Here is a 23,741-nt window from a genome sequence, read left to right on the forward strand (position 1 = left end):
TAGCGCCCCAATTGACTACAATCGGTACTGCAGCATAACTATAATGCACAAACCAATGATGATCACTCATTTAATGCCAAATGAATCCCAGCTAAGTAAGCACGCGTATTTTACACCGTGCACAGCCCCGTACATAAGTGTGTTTTATTCCTATTATGTAACCGGCGTTATAATAAAAAAATACAGAGTGATAAATACTGCTACAAGCACTAAAGTAACATAATTTAATATATTTTTACCATCAATATTTTAACATTATATTCCCTACGCTTTGTTTTACTATATAAAACAAGAACGTGAAATCTACAATTTTATAATGCATACTGTTTTAAATGTGAACATGCGTAACTGGAAATCATTTGATGCTCTTGCATTTTCAAAGTGAAAAACATTAATATGCCTGCTCTTAATCTGTGGCAGAGCAAATATAATTCGTGTCTCTAACATCCATGATTCATTCAGAGGTTAATCCCATTGGACAGTGCAGGGAGACCGAGTCAGGTGATTTCCAAGGAAGCCGGAGATTCATTCAGTCCTCCACAGAGAGGGGAGCCCGCCCAACCCGGATGCACGCATCGTTTGTGGAGCGGTCAGTTGTGGGGTTCAGCTCGCAGGATAGGGGGTGTTTCAGCACCACAGAGGACGGACAGCTCCCGCAGCGTTCACCTCCGTTTCCCCGCCGCTACTGAGACCTGCTCCCGCTGCTTTTCCCGCAGAGGACCGCGACGCGCGCGCACGAACCAGAGGGGTTTGGTGCAACAGACTGTATGCCGGATTCGACGCTGCTAAGGAGGTCATTTGCATGCCGAATCTCGCCGGGTGTAGCAGCTCTACGTCGGGACTGACAAACGATGGCGGAGTGTGGAAGGAGGGGACTGTCGCTCCTCGAGGAAGCGCGTTCTCGCTACGAGAGCCTGCAGATTTCCGATGATGTATTCGGGGAGTCGGGAGACGACAGCAGCGAAAACCCCTTTTACAGTACAACGGGAGACTCCAATTCAGATAACTACACGGAGACGAATCCGGACGATGGCAGAGCGGGGGAAACTAGGAGTCAGTGCTGCGGTCCTCCCGGGTCTGTTTCCAACGGCCAGGCGCAGGAGGAGGGATGGAGCGACACGCTACAGGACCTCAGCGTGCCCCACTATCAGGACACGCATGGTAAGTTAGTCTAATAATGAGCGCTGATGAACTGCTCCTCATGTAAATGCAATGCAGCTTCATCATCCTTGAGAGGCCTGGATGCTCGACGAGTAATTGAGCTCACAGATGGGACTCTTTGATGACTACATTGGTTTACTTTGATGTTTCTCATCTGATGGCTCCAGCAGATGACACAATTCCTTCAAATATGGATCAGGGGTGATTATTAACTGGCTTTGTGAAATCCTGCAGAGAAAATAGGAACTGGGATAGCAGGCCAAAATTTGGGTTTTCAGTCCAGCTGAGTATGTTTCCAGTGTCTAATCACTGCCAGCCTCAGAGCAGCTGTGATTATGATTATGATTAGCTCTCTGTATCAGAGCAGGAAGGGTCATTTGCATGGGTGGGTGGATGAGATGAGAGGAGGCTCTTATTTCTGAGAAATTCACACTTTAAAATGGTTAGGTGGCTTTTACAGAGCATTAACACTAACTAAGTGTGAATGCTTTCTTATCAAGTGATGTACTATATCCAACAAGTGGCAATTACGAAAGTAAAGGGAACATATAAGTAAGGACTTATGAGAACAAGGACAAAAAAAGTCAAATAAAACCACACACACACACACAAACACTGATTGCCATGCAGAACCAATACTTATATCATGTCATTCAGTCAGCAGTTATTAAAGGGATAGTTCACCCAAAAATGAAAATTCTGTCATCATTTATTCCTCCACAAGTTGTTCCAAACCTGTAGAAATTTCCGTGTTCTGCTGTAGCTACACAAATGAAGATATTTGGAAGAATGTTTGTAACCAATAATCTATAATATTATAATATTATATTAATTATTTTTTCTACAGTATGTTTTGGTGGGGGTCAAAAAACTACATTAAAGTCAGTAACATTTCTAAAAAAAGAGCATGCATGATTTCTGAAGGTTAAAAGTTTAATAATTCATGTCCAATATGTTAAAGAGTTAGTTCACCCAAAAATGAAAATTCTGTCATGAATTACTCACCCTCATGTCGTTCCACACCCGTAAGACCTTCGTTCATCTTCAGAACACAAATTAAGATATTTTTGATAAAATCCGATGGCTCAGTGAGGCTTGCATTAACAGCAAGATAATTAACACTTTCAATGCCCAGAAAGACATATTTAAAATAGTTCATATGAGTACAGTGGTTCAACCTTAAAGGTGCCCTTGAATTAAAAATTGAATTTATCTTGGCATAGTTAAATAACAAGAGTTCAGTACATGGAAATTACATACAATGAGTCTCAAACTCCATTGTTTCCTCCTTCTTATATAAATCTCATTTGTTTAAAAGACCTCCGAAGAACAGGCGAATCTCAACATAACACTGACTGTTACGTAACAGTCGGGGTGTACGCCCCAATATTTGCATATGCCAGCCCATGTTCCCAACATTATGAAAGGCATTAGACAAGGGCAGAACGTCTGGATCTGCACATGTGAATCAACAGACTAGGTAAGCAAGAACAACAGTGAAAAATGGCAGATGGAGCAATAATAACTGACATGATCCATGATATCATGATATTTTTAGTGATATTTGTAAATTGTCTTTCTAAATGTTTTGTTAGCATGTTGCTAATGTACTGTTAAATGTGCTTAAAGTTTACCATCGTTTATTACTGTATTCACGGAGACAAGAGCCGTCGCTATTTTCATTTTTAAACACTTGCAGTCTGTATAATTCATAAACACAACTTCATTCTTTATAAATCTCTCCAACAGTGTAGCAATAGCCGTTAGCCACGGAGCATAGCCTCAAACTCATGTAAACAATATAACAGTATACATACTCACATAATCCGACGCATGCATGCAGTATGCATGACGAACACTTTGTAAAGATCCATTTGAGGGTTATATTAGCTGTGTGAACTTTGTTTATGCACTGTTTAAGGCAAGCGTGAGCTCCGTGGGCGGAGAGCACGAGAATTAAAGGGGCCGAATTAATGATGCCCCAAAATAGGCAGTTAAAAAAATTAATTAAAAAAAATCTATGGGGTATTTTGGGCTGAAACTTCACAGACACATTCAAGGGACACCTTAGACTTATATTACATCTTGTAAAAAAACGTTCGAGGGCAACTTTAATATCATAAAGCGACGAGAATACTTTTTGTGCGGCAAAAAAACAAAATAACGACTTTTCAACAATATCTAGTGATGGGCGATTTCAAAACACTGCTTCATGAAGCTTTGCAGCTTTACGAATCTTTTGTTTCGAATCAGTGATTCGGATTGTGTATCAAACTGCCGAAGTCGCGTGAACTATTGAAATTTCGAAACACTTATGATGAAAGCCCAAGAATGAAAATTTGATGTTTATCTGCTTACCCCCAGGGCATCCAAGATGTAGGTGACTTTGGTTCTTCAGTAGAACACAAGTGATGATTTTTAACTCCAACTGTTGCCATCTGTCAGTCAAATAATTATATATATATTAGGGATGTGCAACGATTAATTGCGATTAATCGTTTGCAAAATAAAAGTCTGTGTTTTCGTAATATGTGTTCTGTGTATTATAATTATGTATATATAAATACACACACATGTATATATTTAAGAAAAATTTTAGATTTATATATAAAATATTTATATTTATATGTAATATATATATAAATATATATATTTATTTAAACATGCATAAATTTCTTAAATATATACATGTATGTGTGTGTATTTATATATATATATATATATATATATATATATATATATATATATATATAATTATAATACAAAGAACACATATATTTCTGAAACACAGACTTTTATTTTGCAAACGATTAATCGTTGCACATCTCTAATATATATATATATATAATGTTTTCATTTTTGGGTGAACTATCCCTTTAAAGTCATGAAAGTTATGACACAGAAATGTGATCAAACCTGTTAAATGTAAAAGATATTGTGATGCCATTGATTCATTGCAGTATTAAGGGAACAAGATTTACTAAATTCTCTCACTAGGAAATAAAATGAAATGAAATGATTCTCGACCGGAGCTTCTATAAGAATAGTTCTGTTTGTACAATGTCAAAGAAAGATATACATTTTCTGAATATGCATGCCTGTAATGATAGAATTGGAGAGAAATAGAAGGGCTCTTTTTCGATTTCAGCCACACAATACTGAAGGTCTATCTATATTTCTCCATGAATCATAGAGATAATCATGTGCTAATGCCAGACAGACTTTCAAATGATGTGGTTTACATAATGTGCAGGGAATCATTCCTGCCTCAATAACAAAACATGTTTTTTTTTTTTTTTGCAAGGATAGTCAAGAGTTTTTTTTTTCTTTTATTCTATAATATGTTCTGATCTCATTGCCAGTCTAAAAATACTGTCATAAACAGGAGTATAGAGCCTCCTGGGCATCACTTAATGTACAGACTCTGACTGGTTGACATATGGATCAATAGACTGATATATAGTATACTAATATCATGCTTCATTTCACTCAAGTCAAAGTGACCCAAGAGAGCATGTTTAAATGTGTTTTAAATGTCATGTAAAGATCTTTCATTGCACAAATATGGAAAAATGAAAGAATTAAGCTATCAGCAGATACTTAATGAACCAAAATACACTGATAAATACATATTAAGATAATGTTTTAGTAGAAAGTATTACAATCTTTATGTAATATTTTCTTGTATTGTTTTAGTTTGAATGTTTTCCGAATGGAGTAGATGCTGTGCTGTTGATTAAATGACACATCTATCTGTCGTGGTTGCTCAGAAAGTTCTGTCTGTCACCACAGGGGGAAAATGGGCCATCTGGTGACTGCCTTTGCTTTGGCACAAGCTGCAAAATGATGCATGAAATAGTACACACACAAAGTCAGTCCACCGACATTTTGCATTTTATGTCATGGCTCATCAAAATGTGGATACTGAAAAACAATGTTTCATCGGAGCGAGATGTCAGTGTTATTTGCAAAAGGTAATTGTAGTGTCCTTGTCTGGCACAACACTTTAGACTGACTGTGAAACTTATATAAGGTCTATATTATTCAGGTCAGGTCAGATTTTGTGCTTTCGCTTGCATTCTTTGGACCTGGTGTTAAAGCATAGCATATCTCAACAAGTAATTTGAAAGTTATATAGAATAATAAACCAAGGGACAGTAAAAAAGCTGTAAGCTGTCCTTCATTTAGCCTGAAACAGATCTTTGTCTTCCCCAACAGTTTTGTGACAAATTTGTTAAACTGAGACTGTTTGAGGGCCATATGGTGTAATTCAGCACCTGCTGTGAGATCTAAAAAGATAAGATCGATTTATACCAGCTTGCTTATTTGTACAAAGGAGGTGTAGAGAAGTTGCAGGGGCTGCTGCTTCTTCTTCTCAATAATTAATCTAGGAAACTATGTAGCACACCAGCAGCTGTTCTCCAGGAAGACTGACTGTAAAGACACAGAGAAATAAATACATTTTGATGTTATATAGACCTTCTGGGTGTGAACAGAAAACCCTTTGAATAGGATCAGCTGTTAAAGCCAGCTTATATGAAGTATCACTGCAGCACTTTAAGCATTAAGCTTACAACTGGACAAGCAATATTTTTATGTTTTTCTATACTTTTTAAATTTAAAGGTGCTAAAGAGGATGTTTTGTTTTATACATTTTTGCAATATTACTTGAAACTGTCTTTACTAACGGATAAAAGACTATTTATTAGGTGCACTGAAAGTAATAATATTAATATACATCATCTGTGCAGGAGGTAGGGCCTTAAAAACATCAGCCAATCGTTTACGCGATCATCACGTAAACAGTTGGCCTTCTGGCCTGTCAATCACTGCCATGAAGTTCCTTGTGATAGACGAGCGCGGCTGCGCGCTCCAGTAACTTTCCACACTCTACAGGCGCCGCATGCAGTGTTTTTTTTTAGGAGACAGGAGTAACAACTGCAGATTATGAGTTACCTGCAGTGAGTCCGACATAATGAATCCAAAAAACACGACACAGCGAATGCCGGTGGTAAACACTCGTGTTCCAATACTCGTGCACGAGTTTTGGGAGGCGTTCCCTTGAAATGAGCTGTGAAGGAGGGGGGGTTGTTCTTACGCATGCGCTCATATCAAAAACTCAGTAACAGTCTTTGGATTCTCAGTCAACGAAAAAATCCTCTCTATCACCTTTAAAGGTGCCCTAGATTGTTTTTTTACAAGATGTAATATAAGTCTAAGGTGTCCCCTGAATGTGTCTGTGAAGTTTCAGCACAAAATACCCCATAGATTTTTTTTTTATTAATTTTTTTAACTGCCTATTTTGGGGCATTATTAACTATGCACTGATTTTTTCAGCATGGCCCCTTTAAGGGTGCTTTCACATTAGCACTTTTGGTGCGCACCTGGGTTCGATTGACGTCAGAGTTCGGTACGTTTGGATGATGTGAACACGGGTGCGCACCCGCGAACCGTACCCGAGTCCACTTAAAAAGGGTGGTCTGGGGTGCGGTTCAAGTGAACTCCGGTACGGTTCGCTTCTGATATGAATGCAAACGTACCAAATTGCGGAAGTGAACCGCTATTAATGCCATATAATTTGATAAAAATGTGTGTTTGTGTGTGTTTCAATCACTTTCCCGACGAGCGTGACTGACGTGCTGCAAACAGAGAGCTGTAGCGTAGCTTTTCTCATTTTTGCTCGCCTTCAACATTCTACATTCGCGGCAGATAGACGCAAGAGCCGTTATGAACAAAACCAACGGTTCAAAAACAAAAATATAAAAGTGAGGAGAGCAACGTTATGCATTTTGCCGCCTTCTCCTGTGTCATCGTTACTAAGCAACGTAGTAAACAGCTGCTGGTTTGATGACGCAAACGAACCGCGGGTCGGACCCAAATAATATAATGTGAACACAGTCCAGTGGGCGCAGGGGGAGGGGGGAGCAATCGAACTCGGGTTCGGTCAGACGTCAGATCCAGACGTTAATACTGCCTTTCCTTGTCTAATGCGTCGAATGGGCTGGCATTATGCAAATATTGGGGTCGTACATATTAATGACCCCGACTGTTACGTAACAGTTGGTGTTATGTTGAGATCCGAGTGTTTTCCGAAGTCTTTTAAACAAATTAGATTTACATAAGAAGGAGGAAACAATGGGGTTTGAAACTCACTGTATGTCATTTCCATGTACTGAACTCTTGTTATTTAACTATGCTGAGGTAAATTCAAATTCTGATTCTAGGGCACCTAAGGATAGTTGTTCTACAAATATAAAGTACTGTAGTACATTGGTATGTTAATGCATTTTAGTTAAGCATATTACATAACACTTTGATTTAATTCCATAACACATTTTAAGCCAGATACAAACATGGAACTGAATTCTCTATCAAGTTTATGTTTTATGCTTTTTGATTAACATTGAAATTCTGAAATATTTAATATACAGTGCTGCTTGAAAGTTTGTGAACCACTAAGTGAATATTTAAACAAAATAAGAAAAATGTGGACATATTTACCCTGTTCAAAAGTTTTCACCCTTGACTCTTAATGCATCGTGTTTCCTTCTGGAGCATCAGTGAATGTTTGAACCTTTTTTTTATATAAATCAGCATTTTTTAATATTTTTTAGTGAATTTATTACATTTTTTATATTTTAAATCAGCAGTTTTTATATAATCAGCATTTTTGCTGAGATGTTTTTCCCCTAACTGAAATGTTTGGGAAGTTGTTTATACCAAAAAGGCACAGATGAATGAACATAATACTTGGACTTTATCCTGAGGGAATGTTTGCATTTGCTTCACAAGCTTTTTCAGAGCCATAATGGGAGATGAGCTACTGGTTGAATAGCAGCTGCTGTGGTTTGATTAAGATGTGCGTCATACATGGGGATTTGGAAAGCATGACTAAACCATTTGTTCAGAAAAATAACAAAAAAAAATTATTTAAATGTATTTTTTTTTTCTTTTTTTGCTTAGCATTGTTTTATGTAGTTTATATTTTTATATTTTTACTTGATTTCCTGTGTAGATCAGAATCCTGGACAGTTGTTTACTCACGGTTGTATACTGCACAAATCAATTACAAATACTTAAATAAATTACACACTCTCTTGCTTTGGGGTCATCAGGCTACTGTGACACAGTAAATGTGTGGCAAGTTGTAGCTGCAGTTGCTGGCCAATGCTGTGCTTTGGGGTTTCCGTCACTACAATAATAACCATATGTGCAGCATACTTTTTTGTCTGTTGTGTTCGCAGCATGGCATATATCTCAACATACAATGCCGTATATAAGTGTGAGTTTTGATCATTTAGGTTGGATCAATACAAATCATTCACTGACCAATATTCACACTAAGCAACACTGTAAATGGTACTTATTTCCACTGTAGGTTATTGTACAATATAACACATCAGCTATAAAGAGCTTAAGAAACAATTCCATTATCCTCCTTGGCTGTTTGCTCCATTTTTGTGTGAGCTGCATGGTGCCTTAGATTGACAAAACGCCCATTAGAGGAAGTGGAGTAAACGATAACAATGGAACAAATTAAGCTTTTTGTGAGCCACTTTCTACAACTTTTGTCATTAGCTGATAAGCACTTTGATGTAGCGCACACTCATTAGTTACTGAATGCTCCCTATTATGTAGATGGTGATAAGGGTTCTGATAAAAGTCATTAGAGGTTCAGCTGTGCATCCAATGCCCAGGAAAAGAAACAGTTCACCCAAAAATACATTCTGTTATCATTTACTCACTTTCATGTTGTTCCAAACCTGTATGACTTTTTTTTTTCTCTATTGAAAACAAAAAATATATTTTGACAAATGATAAATGAAGGCAAGTAAATGTGGAAAGAATTTTAATTTTTGAGTGACTTATTCCTTTAAGGAAATTATGTCTAAATAGCTAAAAAAAAATCTAAATCTGTTAAATAACCAGCAGTGTATGTATATATATATATGTGTGTGTGTGTGTGTTTATAAAATCACTAAAAAACAAAAATCACTTCTTAAAAGATAACAAATTTTAATTTTCTTTCAGGTTTTTTTTAGTTTTAGTTAATATGAATATTGAAATGTAGTATTATTTAGAAGAAATACGGATAATTCATATATTCAGATGTTTTATTGAAAGATTCAGAGGTCTTTTGTAAATCAGCTGCTCAGTGGTTTACATGTATAATCAAAATCACATATTATGCATTTTCATTGCTAAACAGTTTTGGGATTTTCATTTTGGGACCACTTTTATTTAATCCAAAATAATTGGCTTTGTGAATCATAAAACGATGCAATATCTCTCTGCAATCATGTGCATACAGAGCAACAGCCTGGTAAAATCATCCTTGGCTAAAAAAATGAAAGAATTAAAAAATGTATATCATTCTGTTAAAACTTTAATGTTTTATTTTGCAGGTCCGACGCAGAAAATGTCGGCCACTGCCACGGCCATGGACTTCTTCCAGCTGTTTGTCCCCGACAATGTCATTCAGAACATGGTGACCCAGACCAACATGTATGCCAAAAAGTACCAGGAGCGCTTTGGCAGTGATGAAGGATGGACCAATGTGACGCTGGCTGAGATGAAGGCCTTTCTGGGTTACGTTACTTCTACTAGCGTGAACCGTTGTGAGTCAGTGCTGAGCATCTGGAGCAGCGGATTCTTCAGTAATCGCAGCATCGCGCTCAAGATGAGCCAGGCGCGCTTCGAGAAGATTCTCAAGTACTTCCATGTTGTAGCCTTCCGCTCCAGCCAAGGTGGCAGTCAGGGCCTCTATAAGATCCAACCCTTCCTGGACTCTCTTCAGAAAAGCTTCAGCTCTACCTTCAGGCCCTCACAGACACAGGTAATGAATACCTTCAATTAAATCATACTTCAGTTCAATGCAGAAATCACTGTCAGTCAGCAAACCTCAACATGTTGACGGTACAAAGAAAAACTGCGCGATACAAATCCTCACTGTATTAACTTTTTGGAAACTAGGACTAGCATTCGATTTCAGTGCCAGTGGAAAGTGGGTTTGAGACTGAAATCAGAACACGTTCTGCTGTAATTGGGAGAGCCTGGAGTCCCGTCACATGTCCCCAGGCTGGGAGCTTTATGGTACCGTTGAAAGGTCTGAGGGCTCTTTTATATCTGTTGCTATTCAGTGTTGCTCAGTGCAATACTCGAGGTCTATTGTACTTTGTATCTTAATTTGTAGCATACATAGACTGAAAAAGAATCAGTTATCTGTTCTGAAAGATTACAGTTAAATGCATGAATACCTCAGGCCCATCTTAAGTTATTCATAAGCTCAGGAGTCAACATTTTTGACCTTCAGTCTTTGTAATCATTCCTCAGGTTCCAGTTCTCAGTATGTGTGTGGAACTTATGACTTTATGAAAATTTTTTAAATTAATTAAATTTTAAATATTATTAAATTCATATTTAACTCGAAGGTTGAGAATTAAATACATTAATTACACTACCGTTCAAAAGTTTGGGGGCAGTAAGATTTTTTTTCAAAGAAATTAATACTTTTATTCAGCAAGAATGCATTCAATTAATCAAAAGTGACAGTAAAAACATTTAAAATGTTACAAATGATTTCTATTACAAATAAATTATGTTCTTTTGAACTTTCTATCCATCAAGGAATACTGCAAAAAAGTGTCGGTTTCCAAAAAAATCAGCAGCACAACTGTTTTTAACATTGATAGTAATAAGAAATGTTTCTTGAGCAGCAAATCAGCATATTAGAATGATTTCTGAAGGGTCATGTGACACTGAGGACTGGAGTAATGATGCTGAAAATTTAACTCTATCACAGGATAGGCCATCACAGGATTAAATTACATTTTAAAATATTAAAATATAAAAGAGTTATTGGAATAATATTTCACAATATTACTTTTTTACTGTATTTTTATTGAAACAAATGCAGCCTTTGTGAGCATAAGAGATGTCTTTCAAAAACATTAAAAAGTCTTACCAACCCCATACTTTTGAACACACATGATACGCTGATGACTTAATCAGAATAATTGCTATTAATTTCAGTGAAATTACAAAAAATCAAAGACATCACATTATTGTGACAGATTTGTTATTTTTTATATAATTTTACTAAAATAAAATGTTAATTGACAGCCCTAATTAAAGCAGTCAAACTGCTTTAAAAATACTTATTCTAATCAGATCATAGACAGTAATTGTCAATTCTGTTCATTTAATGTGCCCAAATCTCATTTTAAATGTAGTCTTCTGTTAAATAAAATGACAACAATTATGCACTCATTGTGTCAGACATTCAGATGTCAGGCTAACATCAGGGAGTTTACTGTTAAATGACAAGAAGTCTTTTAAGTGTGCACAGCTGTGCCAAGTAAGACATTTCAACACCCTCCTACATTTGTTCTGTTTTTCTCTTTTCATTTGGAAAATGAGTTTTTGGCACATTGAATAATCTGGGCTTCTGCTTTCAGATACTGGAATTACAATTGGATCTGAGTTGTGAAAAGTAATCTTGAAATATGGGCTAGAATCTGAGCCATTATTCCACAAATGTGAACCATTACATTCGGTCAAATTATAGGCCTGATATACAATTAGAATAAATTATTTGTGTTTCCTGACTCAAGACAATGTTTCTCAAATAGTATGAATAATTCACAGAGTATAATGCATCTCGGCACATTCATCTTTTAAATAGCCATCAGGGATTTCTTTTAAAAATTGCCATTTTCTTTTTTCCCCTCTTTGATTCATAGTGGCCAGCATGAATAGCCTAGTATGTGAGAATACACTAAAACATTATTTATTTATTATGTAATTTAGTATGAGGGAAAGTATGACATATACAAATATCTAGACAAATGAAATAAAATTAAATTGAAATTTCCTCTGAGAAACATTCTAATTCTGCTTTAGTGCTGAGGATTTGATGCTAATTAAGGTCCTGTGAACTCCTGACCTTTGAAAACCCCATTAACTACTGTTCACTGTTCAAAAGTGCACTTGAGACATTTCTATGTCCTTTAAGTACTCCAATTTAAATTAATAATCCACCATGCTGGAAATTGTAGGTTGTTACAGTTACAACTTATTAATATTAAAGGGATAGTTCACCCAAAAAAAGAAAACTTACTGTGTGAAACACAAAAGAAGATATTTTGAAAAATGTCTCCCAAGTTTTTTTTGTTTGTTTTTTCATAAATATAAGTCAGTGAGGTAGACATCAAGATCAAATATCCTCTTGTACTCTGCAGAAGAGTCATACAGCTTTAAAACATCATGATGATTAGTAAAAGATGACAGATTTTTTATTTTATGTGAACTATCGATTGTCATTAATCTGCATTTTAGCTTGGTATATCATCATATAGATTTTAATAAATCAGCTTCAGCTTCTAAATCAGAGATTTGCATTTCATGAGGCCTTGTGTGACCCATCTCAGAGACACCCCTCAATTACTCGCCTACCATGAGTAAACCAAACACCATCTGCGTCTCTCAGCTTTCTCAGTGCCATGGAGATATCACCTTGACAATGTGTGCCAACCAGCCCACTTTGACTGCCACAGTGTGGGTTTGGTTCTTATCCCCTACTGGCAAACAGTCAGGCATTCAGTATAGCCACACATTCCCTGTTTAACTGCTTCAGTTTGATGAGAGGGTTTACAAACTAATAAAAAAAATAAATTTATGGTTATCTTTAGGGAACATAACCAGAAAAGATCTATCATCTTCATGACTTCTTGGGCCTCATTTATAAAATGTTGCATAGAAACTGTCCTTCTTTTGACCTTACGATCATTTCTTAAATGTGCGTACGTGTGATTCAGAGAACGAATGCACGCTCAGAAAACATCTGCATGCCTCTCTTCCAGATGTGAAATTTATAAATGCTTAGATTTCCAAATACCCGCAGTACTCCGACTCTCTGCTACAAGGAAAAGTGCGTACATCTGCTTAGACCCTGATGTGGCGCTAAGCACTTTTCCACATCAAAGACCGTTTTTATAAATATGAACGTTGGCATGGTTTTTATTTGTACGCACACTCTAAGTTCAAATCGGTGTACACACATTATTTAGGCCCCTTTTCTCAGGATTCCAGCTTGCTGCTTCTGTGGAGAACATAAAAAGTTTGAAAAGCAACTTTGCACTTTGTCAAATGATGCATTTGAAGTGTTATAATGGTGGAATTGCTGCTTTCCCTCAGGTCCTCCATGAGCCCTTGATTGATGAGGACCCTGTGTTCATTACTACATGTACAGAGAGGGAGCTGCGCAAGAGGAAGAAGAGGAAGTTTAGCCTTTGGGTGCGACAGTGCAGCTCCACTGGTTTCATCTGTCAGGTGAGTGTACACACGTATATCCCACAAAAAATTATCAACTGCCCCAAGTTAAATCGCATTGTTTCTAATGAGAAAGGGAATGATATGTTCACTTATTGAAAACATTTTCCTACTTGGTTAACGCAAAGCAATTTTCCACCATTCTCTGCTATTTGTTTAAGTACATATATAAAGGACTACAGAGAGGCACATTACTAGATGGAATCAATAAAATATTTTTTATAGAGTCAACAAAGAAAAAGAGAGCCCAGACCACTTAGCATAATTGCATTCTTCTCTTGGTCTGTGCCTATTAGAGAAAATAACTGCTGTGTGCCTGGGGAGTGAGCCAAACAGACAACCGAATATATTGTCATTGCTTCAGTATTTTTGATGAGCATTATCATTCAAAAGTTTGGCAAGTCGGTAAGACTTTTTATTGTTTTTTTTTTCTTTGATGGTAACCAAGGCTGAATTTATTTGATCAGAAATACAGTAAAACAGTCACATTGTGAAACGGTGTATATACACACACACCGATCAAGCATAACATTATGAGCACTAACAGGTGAAGTGAATAACACTGATTATCTCTTCATCATGGCACCTGTTAGTGGGTGGGATATATTAGGCAGCAAGTGAACATTTTGTCCTCAAAGTTGATGTGTTAGAAGCAGGGAAAATGGGCAAGCGTAAGGATTTGAGTGAGTTTGACAAGGGCCAAATTATGATGGCTAGACGACTGGGTCAGAGCATCTACAAAGCTGCAGCTCTTGTGGGGTGCTCCTGGTCTGAAGTGGTCAGTATCTATCAAAAGTGATCCAAGGAAGGAACCGTAGTGAACCAGTGACGGGGTCATGGGCGGCCAAGGCTCATTGATGCACGTGGGGAGCAAAGGCTGACCCGTGTGGTCCGATCCAACAGACGAGCTACTGTAGCTCAAATTGCTCATGAAGTTAATGCTGGTTCTGATAGAAAGGTGTCAGAATACACATATGGGTGCGTATGGGGCTGCATAGCCACAGAGCAGTCAGGGTGCCCGTGTTGACCCCTGTCCACCGCCGAAAGCGGCAACAGTGAGCACGTGAGCATCAGAACTGGAGCAATGGAAAAAGGTGGCCTGGTCTGATAAATCAGGGTTTTCTTTTATATCACATGGATGGATGGCTGGGTGATTGATGAATCTTTCACAATAATATGCAGAATGTGCATTTAAGAAGTAAATAGTGTCAATTTTGATTTAATGTTTAAGCAACTTTAAACTCTGTTTTTCTTTCCCCTCAGATCTATGTCCATCTGAAGGAGGGTCCAGGTCCAGATGGTTTGGACACACTGAAGAATAAACCGCAGCTTCACAGTCTGGTTGCCAAGCAGCTCTGTCTGAATCTGGCTGGCCGTAATGCTATCATCTTCACTGGACCAAGCATCACAAGTCTAAACTTGTTTCAAGAATTTGAGAAACAGGGTAGGTGCTGTAATGTGTGTGCAACAGTGCTGCATCTGTCAATTCCTTGCATCCTTATCTGCTCTACTTCTCTCAGTGAATTCTGCCTTGGCTCTGCTTCTTTTTTTCCCATCTCTTTAATCTTCTCTCCATCTGATGTTCCTCATCCCCTGCAGTTTTTAATTACACAGCGACAGCATCCTATGGCAAGGAATAAATGGAGAGAGTGAGAGGAAGTTGACCTTGAGTTCTCACAGCAAACGTGTGTTTCATACTCAAAGATTATTTGAATGCCTCCAGCTGGGAGTGAATGTTAACACAGTTAGAGTGGATTAGGCTAGTGTCCAGCTTCACTCTTTCTCTCTACATTTGAGTTGAAACTTTTTTTTTTATATCATTTGAGATCTAGGTCATAATTGAATGTCTTGTAGAATTTATATAGCTTCATACAAAAAGGTTCAATGGTTTTTAGGGAGTATATAACTAAAAGTAGTGACTTGTGTGAGAGCTCGCAGCGTAGCTTTTTCCACATGCATCTGTGTAAAACACATCATGTCTTTAATATCACAATTACACAGTTTTATTTATCTTCAGTGCCACAGCAAAAGAAATCATACCTTAGTTTGCAGTCTGATGATAATGCTGCAAGCAAAACATCACACAATGTGTCCGATTTATGAACAAATTAAATGGTTTCCTTCTAATCTCTAACCGTTTCTCCTCTTAATCTCCTCTATATCGCTTTAAAATATAGCATTCTGTTCAGAATTCAAATGGGTCCAATACGTCTTGTGGTCTAACATAACATATCTTATCTTAATTGAGATCCCCATAGTCATTGTGCCAAATTAATACTTAATTTGATTACAAATAAATTATATTTCATAAAATATATATTTTAAATAGATATTGGCCTCTTAAATAGTGTCTATGTTACTAGATAGTAGTGAGCCATCTAATTTTAATAGATATCTTGATTGTAATTTAACTACTTTAAATTATGAGAATCTTATAGCATGCCAGTTTCAGAGTAGTTTCCTCAACATTGCTGTTCTGACATTTTTACAGCAACGTAGTGTGGCCCAGATCTGGCCCACATCTGGTAAATGTGGATTACACGTGGATTACAAAGTGTCTGGGCCGACACTATGTTGCTGTCTGGAATTTCACTAGATTCACACAACATGAGGTAGGTGAGCTCCACAGATATGCAAGATGTGATATTTTGTAATGAACAAAACTGGAACTCGTCGGAGTGGCAAAACATTTTAGCAATAAATTTAAAAGTAGTCAATTTTCCTGAGTGAATCCTCCAGGACAAAGTTGACTTCATTGCATATATAAAATGGAGATGAATATGAGAATGGAAATCTTCAAGGAAAGATTAGTCACGCACTTATCCCCTTTCCCTTGCAGGGAGGATGAATATGAGTAATCATTGTATCTCAATCAGATTTCTAGGCTGCATTCAGAATCTGTCAGTGCTGAGGAGAAGACATCTGCTCACAGCTTCATAGCTCACACATGCAGGGCTCTATTCATGTGACCTCTATTCATTCAATCAGCATTCAAATGTGAATCTGAATGCTGAGGCTGAATATTCATTCTCAGCCTTCTCCAAAGATGGATTATTTACTTTTTTCTGCTGTACATTCTCTCTCCTGCAGGCATCTACTGCTGTGGGTTGCTGAGCACCAGGAAGAGTGATTGTACAGGTCTTCCTCAGTCTATGCTGATCAATACCGAGGCTCCACAGCAACGTGGCCAGTCTCACATTAAGATGAGAGGCAATACATCCATAATCAACTGGTACAACAAAGGCAGCTTCAGGTTCCTCACTAACGCCTACTCTCCCACCAAAGAAGGTAAGAAAAACACACAGGACTGGCAGATTGTTTGTTTCTTCTTGCTTAAATGATGCAGTTCCATAAGTTTATGATAAAAAGAAAACATGCAAAGTACAAATGACACTCAGAAGCTGAAGCAAAGTTCCTGTGTGTTCACTTAAGTAGTGTGAGCTTAGATTGGTTTTACGCTGATGGCATGGATTAAGTGGATACATCATAAGATTATAAAAGCCAAATCCTCATCATATTGTGCTTTGATCTGTTCTGACAGCAGCTTCACGTGATAAATGTCAGAGCTGATAGGCATTTTCAATAGTTGTGTTGAAAAGCATGTATATAACATGAATTCAATCATCTCTCCTTTTTGTTCTTGTATTATAAACCAGTCAAAAAGAAAATTTATGCATGAAGTGCTGGAGTAAAAGCACATGACATTCCCAAAAGGGATATGTATGTATATGTGTGTTAAACAAATAACATTGCTCCTGGATTTTTAGGTCAGGCAAAAGGGAGATTAAATTACGATTTATAGGCCTATTTCATTCTCTGGAATCTGAAATAATCTGTTTATATAGTAAAAGCTTCTTCTGCTTGCACCGTTTCCTCTTTGAGAGCAGGTGATTAATGGGGCTATACAATTTCAATGAAAACTCACTGCTAAAGCTCTGCCACGTCTTCTATACATAACCTGAACTAAAACTATCATCCCACCGGTATTCAGCCTCAACTTTTAGACACTGTGTAAATCCAGTCTATAAAAGTAATTTCAATGCTTTTCCCCGTAGTCTTCGGGATTCAAAATAGCCTGTTTTAGTTTCCAAAAAGTCTGCCAGCATTGCAATTTACATGCCACAAGCAATCCTGAGGAAGGCAGTACATTGTGCTCTAATGAGCAGTAGATACTGAAAGCAACAGATGGTAGTTAATTGTACTCTGACAAAATCAGATGTTTAATAAGGGTACAGATCTAATGACTGGCACTTTACCTTCATACTGATCAGTGACATCATTGTTTTGATTCAAATGTTATCACATGTGACTCAGATTATAACTATACAGAGGTTTTATGATGAGTGATTACACAGAAAGGTCACCTACCAAGGTTGTTGGAGAATGTATTTTATATTCTGACGAAATTCCAGAATTTGAACTGAATTTGAATTAAGGCTGCAGAAAAGATATAGAACTGTATTCAAATATGGATGTAAGGAAGTAGAAATAAAATGAACTGCAATTAAAAAAAAGGCAGCGGCTATTTGCACTAAATGAAAATAGCAATATATTATATTTACACTAAGTGACAATAGCAACATTTTCTTAGTGATATGCTATTTACACTAGGTGAAAATAGCGATAGATTCTATTTACACCATGTAAAAATGTCAGTTCTTTCTTTGCAATAAGAGTAAATAGTAATTAGATGCTATGTATTGCCAGATACTGTTTGCACCTCTGTATTTTTGCACATTAACAGGATACAATAATATCATAGAGTGTAAATGATTATATTATTAAAATTATTAAATAGGTGAATAAAACCTCCCCTAACCCTACCCAATGAACACTTTTAATATTATTAAACACTCATTTGCAGTTTGTTTCCACTTTCAGAACATATTTTTAGTGCAAAAGGCAGATTTGGACCTGCGTCGATCGCTTTAAAGGCCAGGTCTGCGAGCCTTACTCTCTACCGCTGCGCCACTGAAGACGTTGAACTCTGGGCGTCATTTTTAAAACTTGATTGGCCCAACCAGACATTGGTGGGCAGAGCTAATGTAAATAGCGTTTGCCAACAAGTGATGCTTTTTGCACTTATTGTAAATAGACACTCTGTTAAAAAAAAGCCTTGAAGTTTTAAAGGACTTACAGATAGATTATTTTATACATTTCAACACATTTAAGAAATTATCTTTTCTGGACCAAAAAACTTAATTTCCCAGAATGTATTACATGTGTTGGTTTTCTTTGATTTTCTTTAAAATTCCAATTTAACTCCCTGTGGTTTGTGGCCAATTCAATTTAGAGTTTGAATCAAGTGGAAATACAACAAATTGGATTTCTTAAAGCAGAAGTGATGAAGTCTGGAGGTATTTGTGTCTAGATTGTGTTGCTTTTAAACTACATTTATGCTTGTGATTAGTAATTTTTTCCATCTTGTCACTGCTAAAATAGCTACTTCAGTGAACTTACAGCAGATAACTGAACAGTCTTTCCTTACTGAATGTTTGTCAGATGTTACATCCTATTGTATGGTTTCCGTGATTGACATTTCTGCCTGGACTACCCTAGGGTTGATCATTAAGAGGAAGAGTGGAGAAATCCCATGTCCCCTTGCTGTGGAGGCCTTTGCTGCACACCTGAGTTACATCTGCAAATATGATGACAAGTACAGCAAGTGAGTTTGACTAAGTTTTACAATAAGCCCTTAAGACACAGCACTTTGTAACCTGAATGTACATGGATTTGATAGTTCACTAAACTCATGGTTTCCAACTAGGTATTACATTTTCCACAAGCCGAATAAGACCTGGCAGCAGGTGTTTTGGCTGACCATCAGCATTGCCATCAACAACGCCTATATTCTTTACAAGATGTCAGATGCCTACCACGTGAAACGTTATAGCCGGGCGCAGTTCGGCGAGAGGCTGGTCAAGGAGCTTCTGGATATGGACGACTGCTCACCCACTCAATGAAAGGACCCGCATGCGGTCTCAAACCCACCCACGACAACGCATTCATACTAACATATTCAAATACACCTGCACTTCAGGGTCATTCTGAATGAACAAACCCTATACATAAAGCAAAATGTGCCAAGTTGGTTGAAAAAGGGATGTTTCCCAACTTAACTCACATTTATAACCCCATTTGGCCATTTGACAAGTGTGTTTGGATACTACAGGACTATTGTACATATTTCACAGTAACACTTGCTGCATGAGAAACACAATAATGTGCCCTTTGTAGATGTTCATTGATTTTTATCAATAGAGTTCCAGTAATAGTGTTGACGTAGTTTTGAACCCTGAGGTACAATGTTTTGTGAATTCTCTCTGTTTGTGAGCAGCATATCCAACATTCAGCACTGATAAATATACTGTATATACTTATTGAAGTGTTTTATCAGCAAAACAAGAATGTAATGCAATTCACACGTTAGATCACAGAACATAGTAGATGTTCTCCCAAATATCTGGGCTTTTTTCTATTTTATATCACTTAATATTTATGATCTTTATCTTTATGACTCTTTTTTTAAAAGGCAACAACATTAGTGATGCATAATGCCACACAGATACTGATTAACGTGGCTCTACTACTATGCTTTCCCGGCCTTTTTTGCACTTGGAAATATTCGAAAATGCCACTTAGAATTGCAGATTTTCAGTAATATTGATCCCAAATTAGATTTCCCATCAAACCTGTGTTCAACGTAATGTATAAATTCCTTTGTCTGCCTATCATTAATATCCATAAAATTTTGTCAATAAAATTATGAATCTAGTAAAAGGGCCCAATATACAGTAGTATACCAAAAAAAAAAAATGTAAATATGATTTCTAATAATCCATTGATATATTTTTATTATGTGTAATTTTAATTGATTATCTAGGGGCATTGATGTGAATGAATTGAAAAAAAGAGAACTGGAATGTTTCTCTACCTGTAACTGGGTGGATTTATGTGGTCTTTCGTTGTTCCAGAGATCAGTCAAAAGATCAGTTCTCCATGTCGCTATATTGTAACTGAAGTAATGACGGTATTCAATCGAAGCGCATGGTGTAATTTGTCACTTCAAAGAACTGAAGCAGATTCATTTTAGAAGATTTCCCTCAGGTAATATATTTAGTCAAACATCTCCCACTGTATCACTGTGTAATATTCATACTGGACAATGACCACTGTAAGAGACAGATGTACTATTGTGAGGGAATTTGTGTCTTAGATGTACCAGATGCTTATTATTTCCTTGGCTTTTCTTTTATTTACAGTTAACTGTGCCATCACTTACGGTTTTACTTTGCACTGACTGAAATGCTGCAGACTAACAAACCAATTAGGATGTATACTACTGAACGTAACAAAAACATTCTTTTGAAGCTTTGGTTTCAGTCTACACAAATCTGTACAAAAAGTCTTTGTAATGTCAGCTGCAGTAATTCCATCACGATGATAGATACGCCATATTTTATACCTGCATCTTTTGTTTTAATCAGACAAAAGCAATGTATCACTGCAGGTGTGATCATAGACATGATTGTTTTTTTGTTTGTCATGAATGTTGCAAACATTTTATTTCACTTTATTGTAACATTTTGCTACTAATAATCTAATTCTACAAATAGAACGTCAATATATTAACAAATACAATTCAGGCGATAACTGCCACCTGTGCTTATCTAATATAAAATGCAACAGATGATTTTGAGATTGCATATCTGTGTTTTGCAGAGCATCTTTTGGGTGTTTGCACCACAGTGGGAATTACTTTAATCAGGCAGACAGTGAACCGTAATGGTAGAGATGTTTGACCTTATCTTGGGTGACCTCAGGGTTTTGTAACTACAACATATACTGTAGTGCAATATATAGTAGGAGATCGGTTCGGGTGCTATGAACATCTCTGCCAAGAACATACTCTGTAAGCCAGAAAATGGTCGGTATGACCAAGACTTTTAACGAAAGCTCTTGCTGGTGCAGTGCATTAGAAAAAAAACCTTCCAATAAGCAAAGATTCTGCTTTTGCAGTGGCGCTAACATTGTACGATATACCTTAGGGTCAGCTTCATGGGGCATGATAGCAGGTAAAAAAATGTCATTTTAATAACCAAACAGCTATGTCAACTATATAGTCTGTGAATAATTATTTACTGGACCAAATTCCTCAATATCTGGTCAATTTAACAAGAACCCAGTGATGTACATGTATCTATTTTCATGTATGAATGTTGTGAATGTGTCGTGTCTTGCTGTAAAATGCTTGGTGTACCCTCACTTGTCTTCTCACTGTGAATGTTGAAATGATTAAGCTGTATGTGAGTATCTATGTGTTATCTGTAATGTTCACCCTCACTGTATGTCAACCTGTGCTTCACCTCCCTGCCTCTATGTGAGTTTACACCGATTTGCACACTAATAAATGTTGTTTATACTATTTTTTATTTATTTTTTCCTACAGTCTTGGTTGCAACATTCAGTACACTAATCCTAGAAGCGCGTGAATCGCAAATGTGTCCAGGTCACATTTCACACCAAAAAATAAGTAAAGTACAGAAAACAAGTATAGACTAGGGAGTGATGTAACATGGGGTCAGTTGTAACACTGTCAGTTTGACAAGTCAGAAAAGATCTGTGGTGATGTCATCAATATTATACACTCTCCTCAGCTTTTTGAGCTCACAGCAGAAGTGGCATGTGACATTGAGTAACGTTGTATATTTTACGACCCAAAAAAGATTCAGGAAAGAACGTTAAGGCAACATTAAGTAACATTGAGTTGTTTTTATTTTTTTGCGCATTGAGGGATTTGTGTGGTGAATGTGCTCCCATCAAATCTTATCGAATAAAAACCACACTTGAGCACATACGTTTTTTTATGTGCACATTTTTAGAATTTATGCTAATCTTGGCATTTCCATTCTGTTTTTTTTTTTTATGTGATATCCAAAAATTCTGATAAAAATAGGCGGCTGGCGACATGGCTAGTGACTGAACCCTTATGTGACAGGAATACAGTACAGACTCACACAAACACGCACACAAGGCAAATGTTTTGTGTTAAATTTAAAATAATAAAAGCAATAGGCATACAATACGTTTTGTGTCACTTTAAATTGTTCACTTTAATTTCAAAACGTTTTTCATTTCAACATTTCAAAAAAAAATTCAATAACGTTCTTGCGTAAATTTAGATTGTGTGAATCCTATTTCCGCAAATTAGCTATCATTGTTTCATAGTGGGGTAGGCTGTAACAACAGAAGTCTTTGTGTTTGACATTAACACCGTCTTCACGTGCTATCGGAAATTTGATAATTCCCACTTCTCAAGTTGTGATTACGAGCTCATCGCATTCAAGTTTCGGAATTGGAAGGCGTTCATGTGCAATTTCTACCTGGGAAAATCGTATTTACGATAATTCCGAGAGCACGTGAAGGCAGCATAACTCACATAATCTGTGATTGTGTAGTAAACGTCCAAGTTATATTTGTAGACAAATGTGGCTACCATGTATCAAATTTTGAGAGCTCTAGCCCAAACAACCACTGAGTTACCAATGCTCAAACAAAAGTTTTTTTTGCATCGTTACATTATTTTCAGGGCAATTAAAGTGTTAGTTCACCCAAAAATGAAAATTCTGTCATTTATTACTTACCCTCATGCCGTTCCACACCAGTAATACCTTCGTTAATCTTCGGAACACAAATTAAGATATTCTGTTGAAATTCGATGGCTCCGTGAGGCCTGCATAGGGAGCAATGTCACGTCCTCTCTCAAGATGCATAAATGTACTAAAAACATATTTAAATCGGTTCATGTGAGTACAGTGGTTCAATCTTAATATTATAAAGTGACGAGAATATTTTTGGAGAAAAAAAGAAATAACGACTTATGAAGTGATGGTCGATTTCAAAACACTGCTTCAGGAAGCATCGGAGCACAGATGAATCAGTGTGTCAAATCTGCTGTTCGGAGCGCCAAAGTCACGTGATTTCAGCCGTTGGCAGTTTGACACGCGATCTGAATCTTGATTCGATACACTGATTCATTTATGCTCCGATGCTTCATGAAGCAGTGTTTTGAAATCGGCCATCACTAAATATATTCTTGAAATATTTATTAAAAAATATTCTTGTCGCTTTATATTAATATTGAACCACTGTACTCACATGCACTGATTTAAATATGTTTTTAGTACCTTTATGGATCGAGAGAGGAAATGTCATTGCTCCCTATGGAGGCCTCACGGAGCTATCGGATT

General features: G+C 36.9%; 1 protein-coding gene across 2 annotated transcripts; it reads left to right on the plus strand.

Annotated features, from left to right (window-relative positions):
- Positions 1-554: 554 nt before the first annotated feature.
- On the plus strand, positions 555-23,085 carry pgbd5 (piggyBac transposable element derived 5). 2 transcript variants are annotated; one of them, XM_067386212.1, is made up of 7 exons: positions 555-1,161; positions 9,567-9,997; positions 13,357-13,491; positions 14,755-14,935; positions 16,582-16,779; positions 19,051-19,156; positions 19,259-23,085. In XM_067386212.1, the coding sequence occupies exons 1-7, from the start codon at positions 852-854 to the stop codon at positions 19,452-19,454; spliced, it is 1,557 nt and encodes a 518-aa protein (XP_067242313.1). In that variant the 5' UTR covers positions 555-851; the 3' UTR covers positions 19,455-23,085. The 2 variants fall into 2 exon arrangements, 1 of the variants encoding a protein (XP_067242313.1); XR_010895203.1 differs by lacking the exons at positions 19,051-19,156; positions 19,259-23,085 and having other exon boundaries at positions 14,755-16,103; positions 16,331-16,716.
- Positions 23,086-23,741: the final 656 nt, after the last annotated feature.

Source organism: Chanodichthys erythropterus, chromosome 5, assembly GCF_024489055.1.
Source record: "Chanodichthys erythropterus isolate Z2021 chromosome 5, ASM2448905v1, whole genome shotgun sequence".
In the NCBI taxonomy this organism is placed as follows: Eukaryota; Metazoa; Chordata; class Actinopteri; order Cypriniformes; family Xenocyprididae; genus Chanodichthys; species Chanodichthys erythropterus.

Coding starts and splice junctions, on each gene's coding strand:
- pgbd5 (XM_067386212.1), top strand. CDS start 852: ATGGCGGAGTGTGGAAGGAGGGGACTGTCGCTCCTCGAGGAAGCGCGT. Junction 9,998..13,356: donor TCAGGCCCTCACAGACACAG/GTAATGAATACC, acceptor GCTTTCCCTCAG/GTCCTCCATGAGCCCTTGAT. Junction 19,157..19,258: donor TATGATGACAAGTACAGCAA/GTGAGTTTGACT, acceptor GTTTCCAACTAG/GTATTACATTTTCCACAAGC.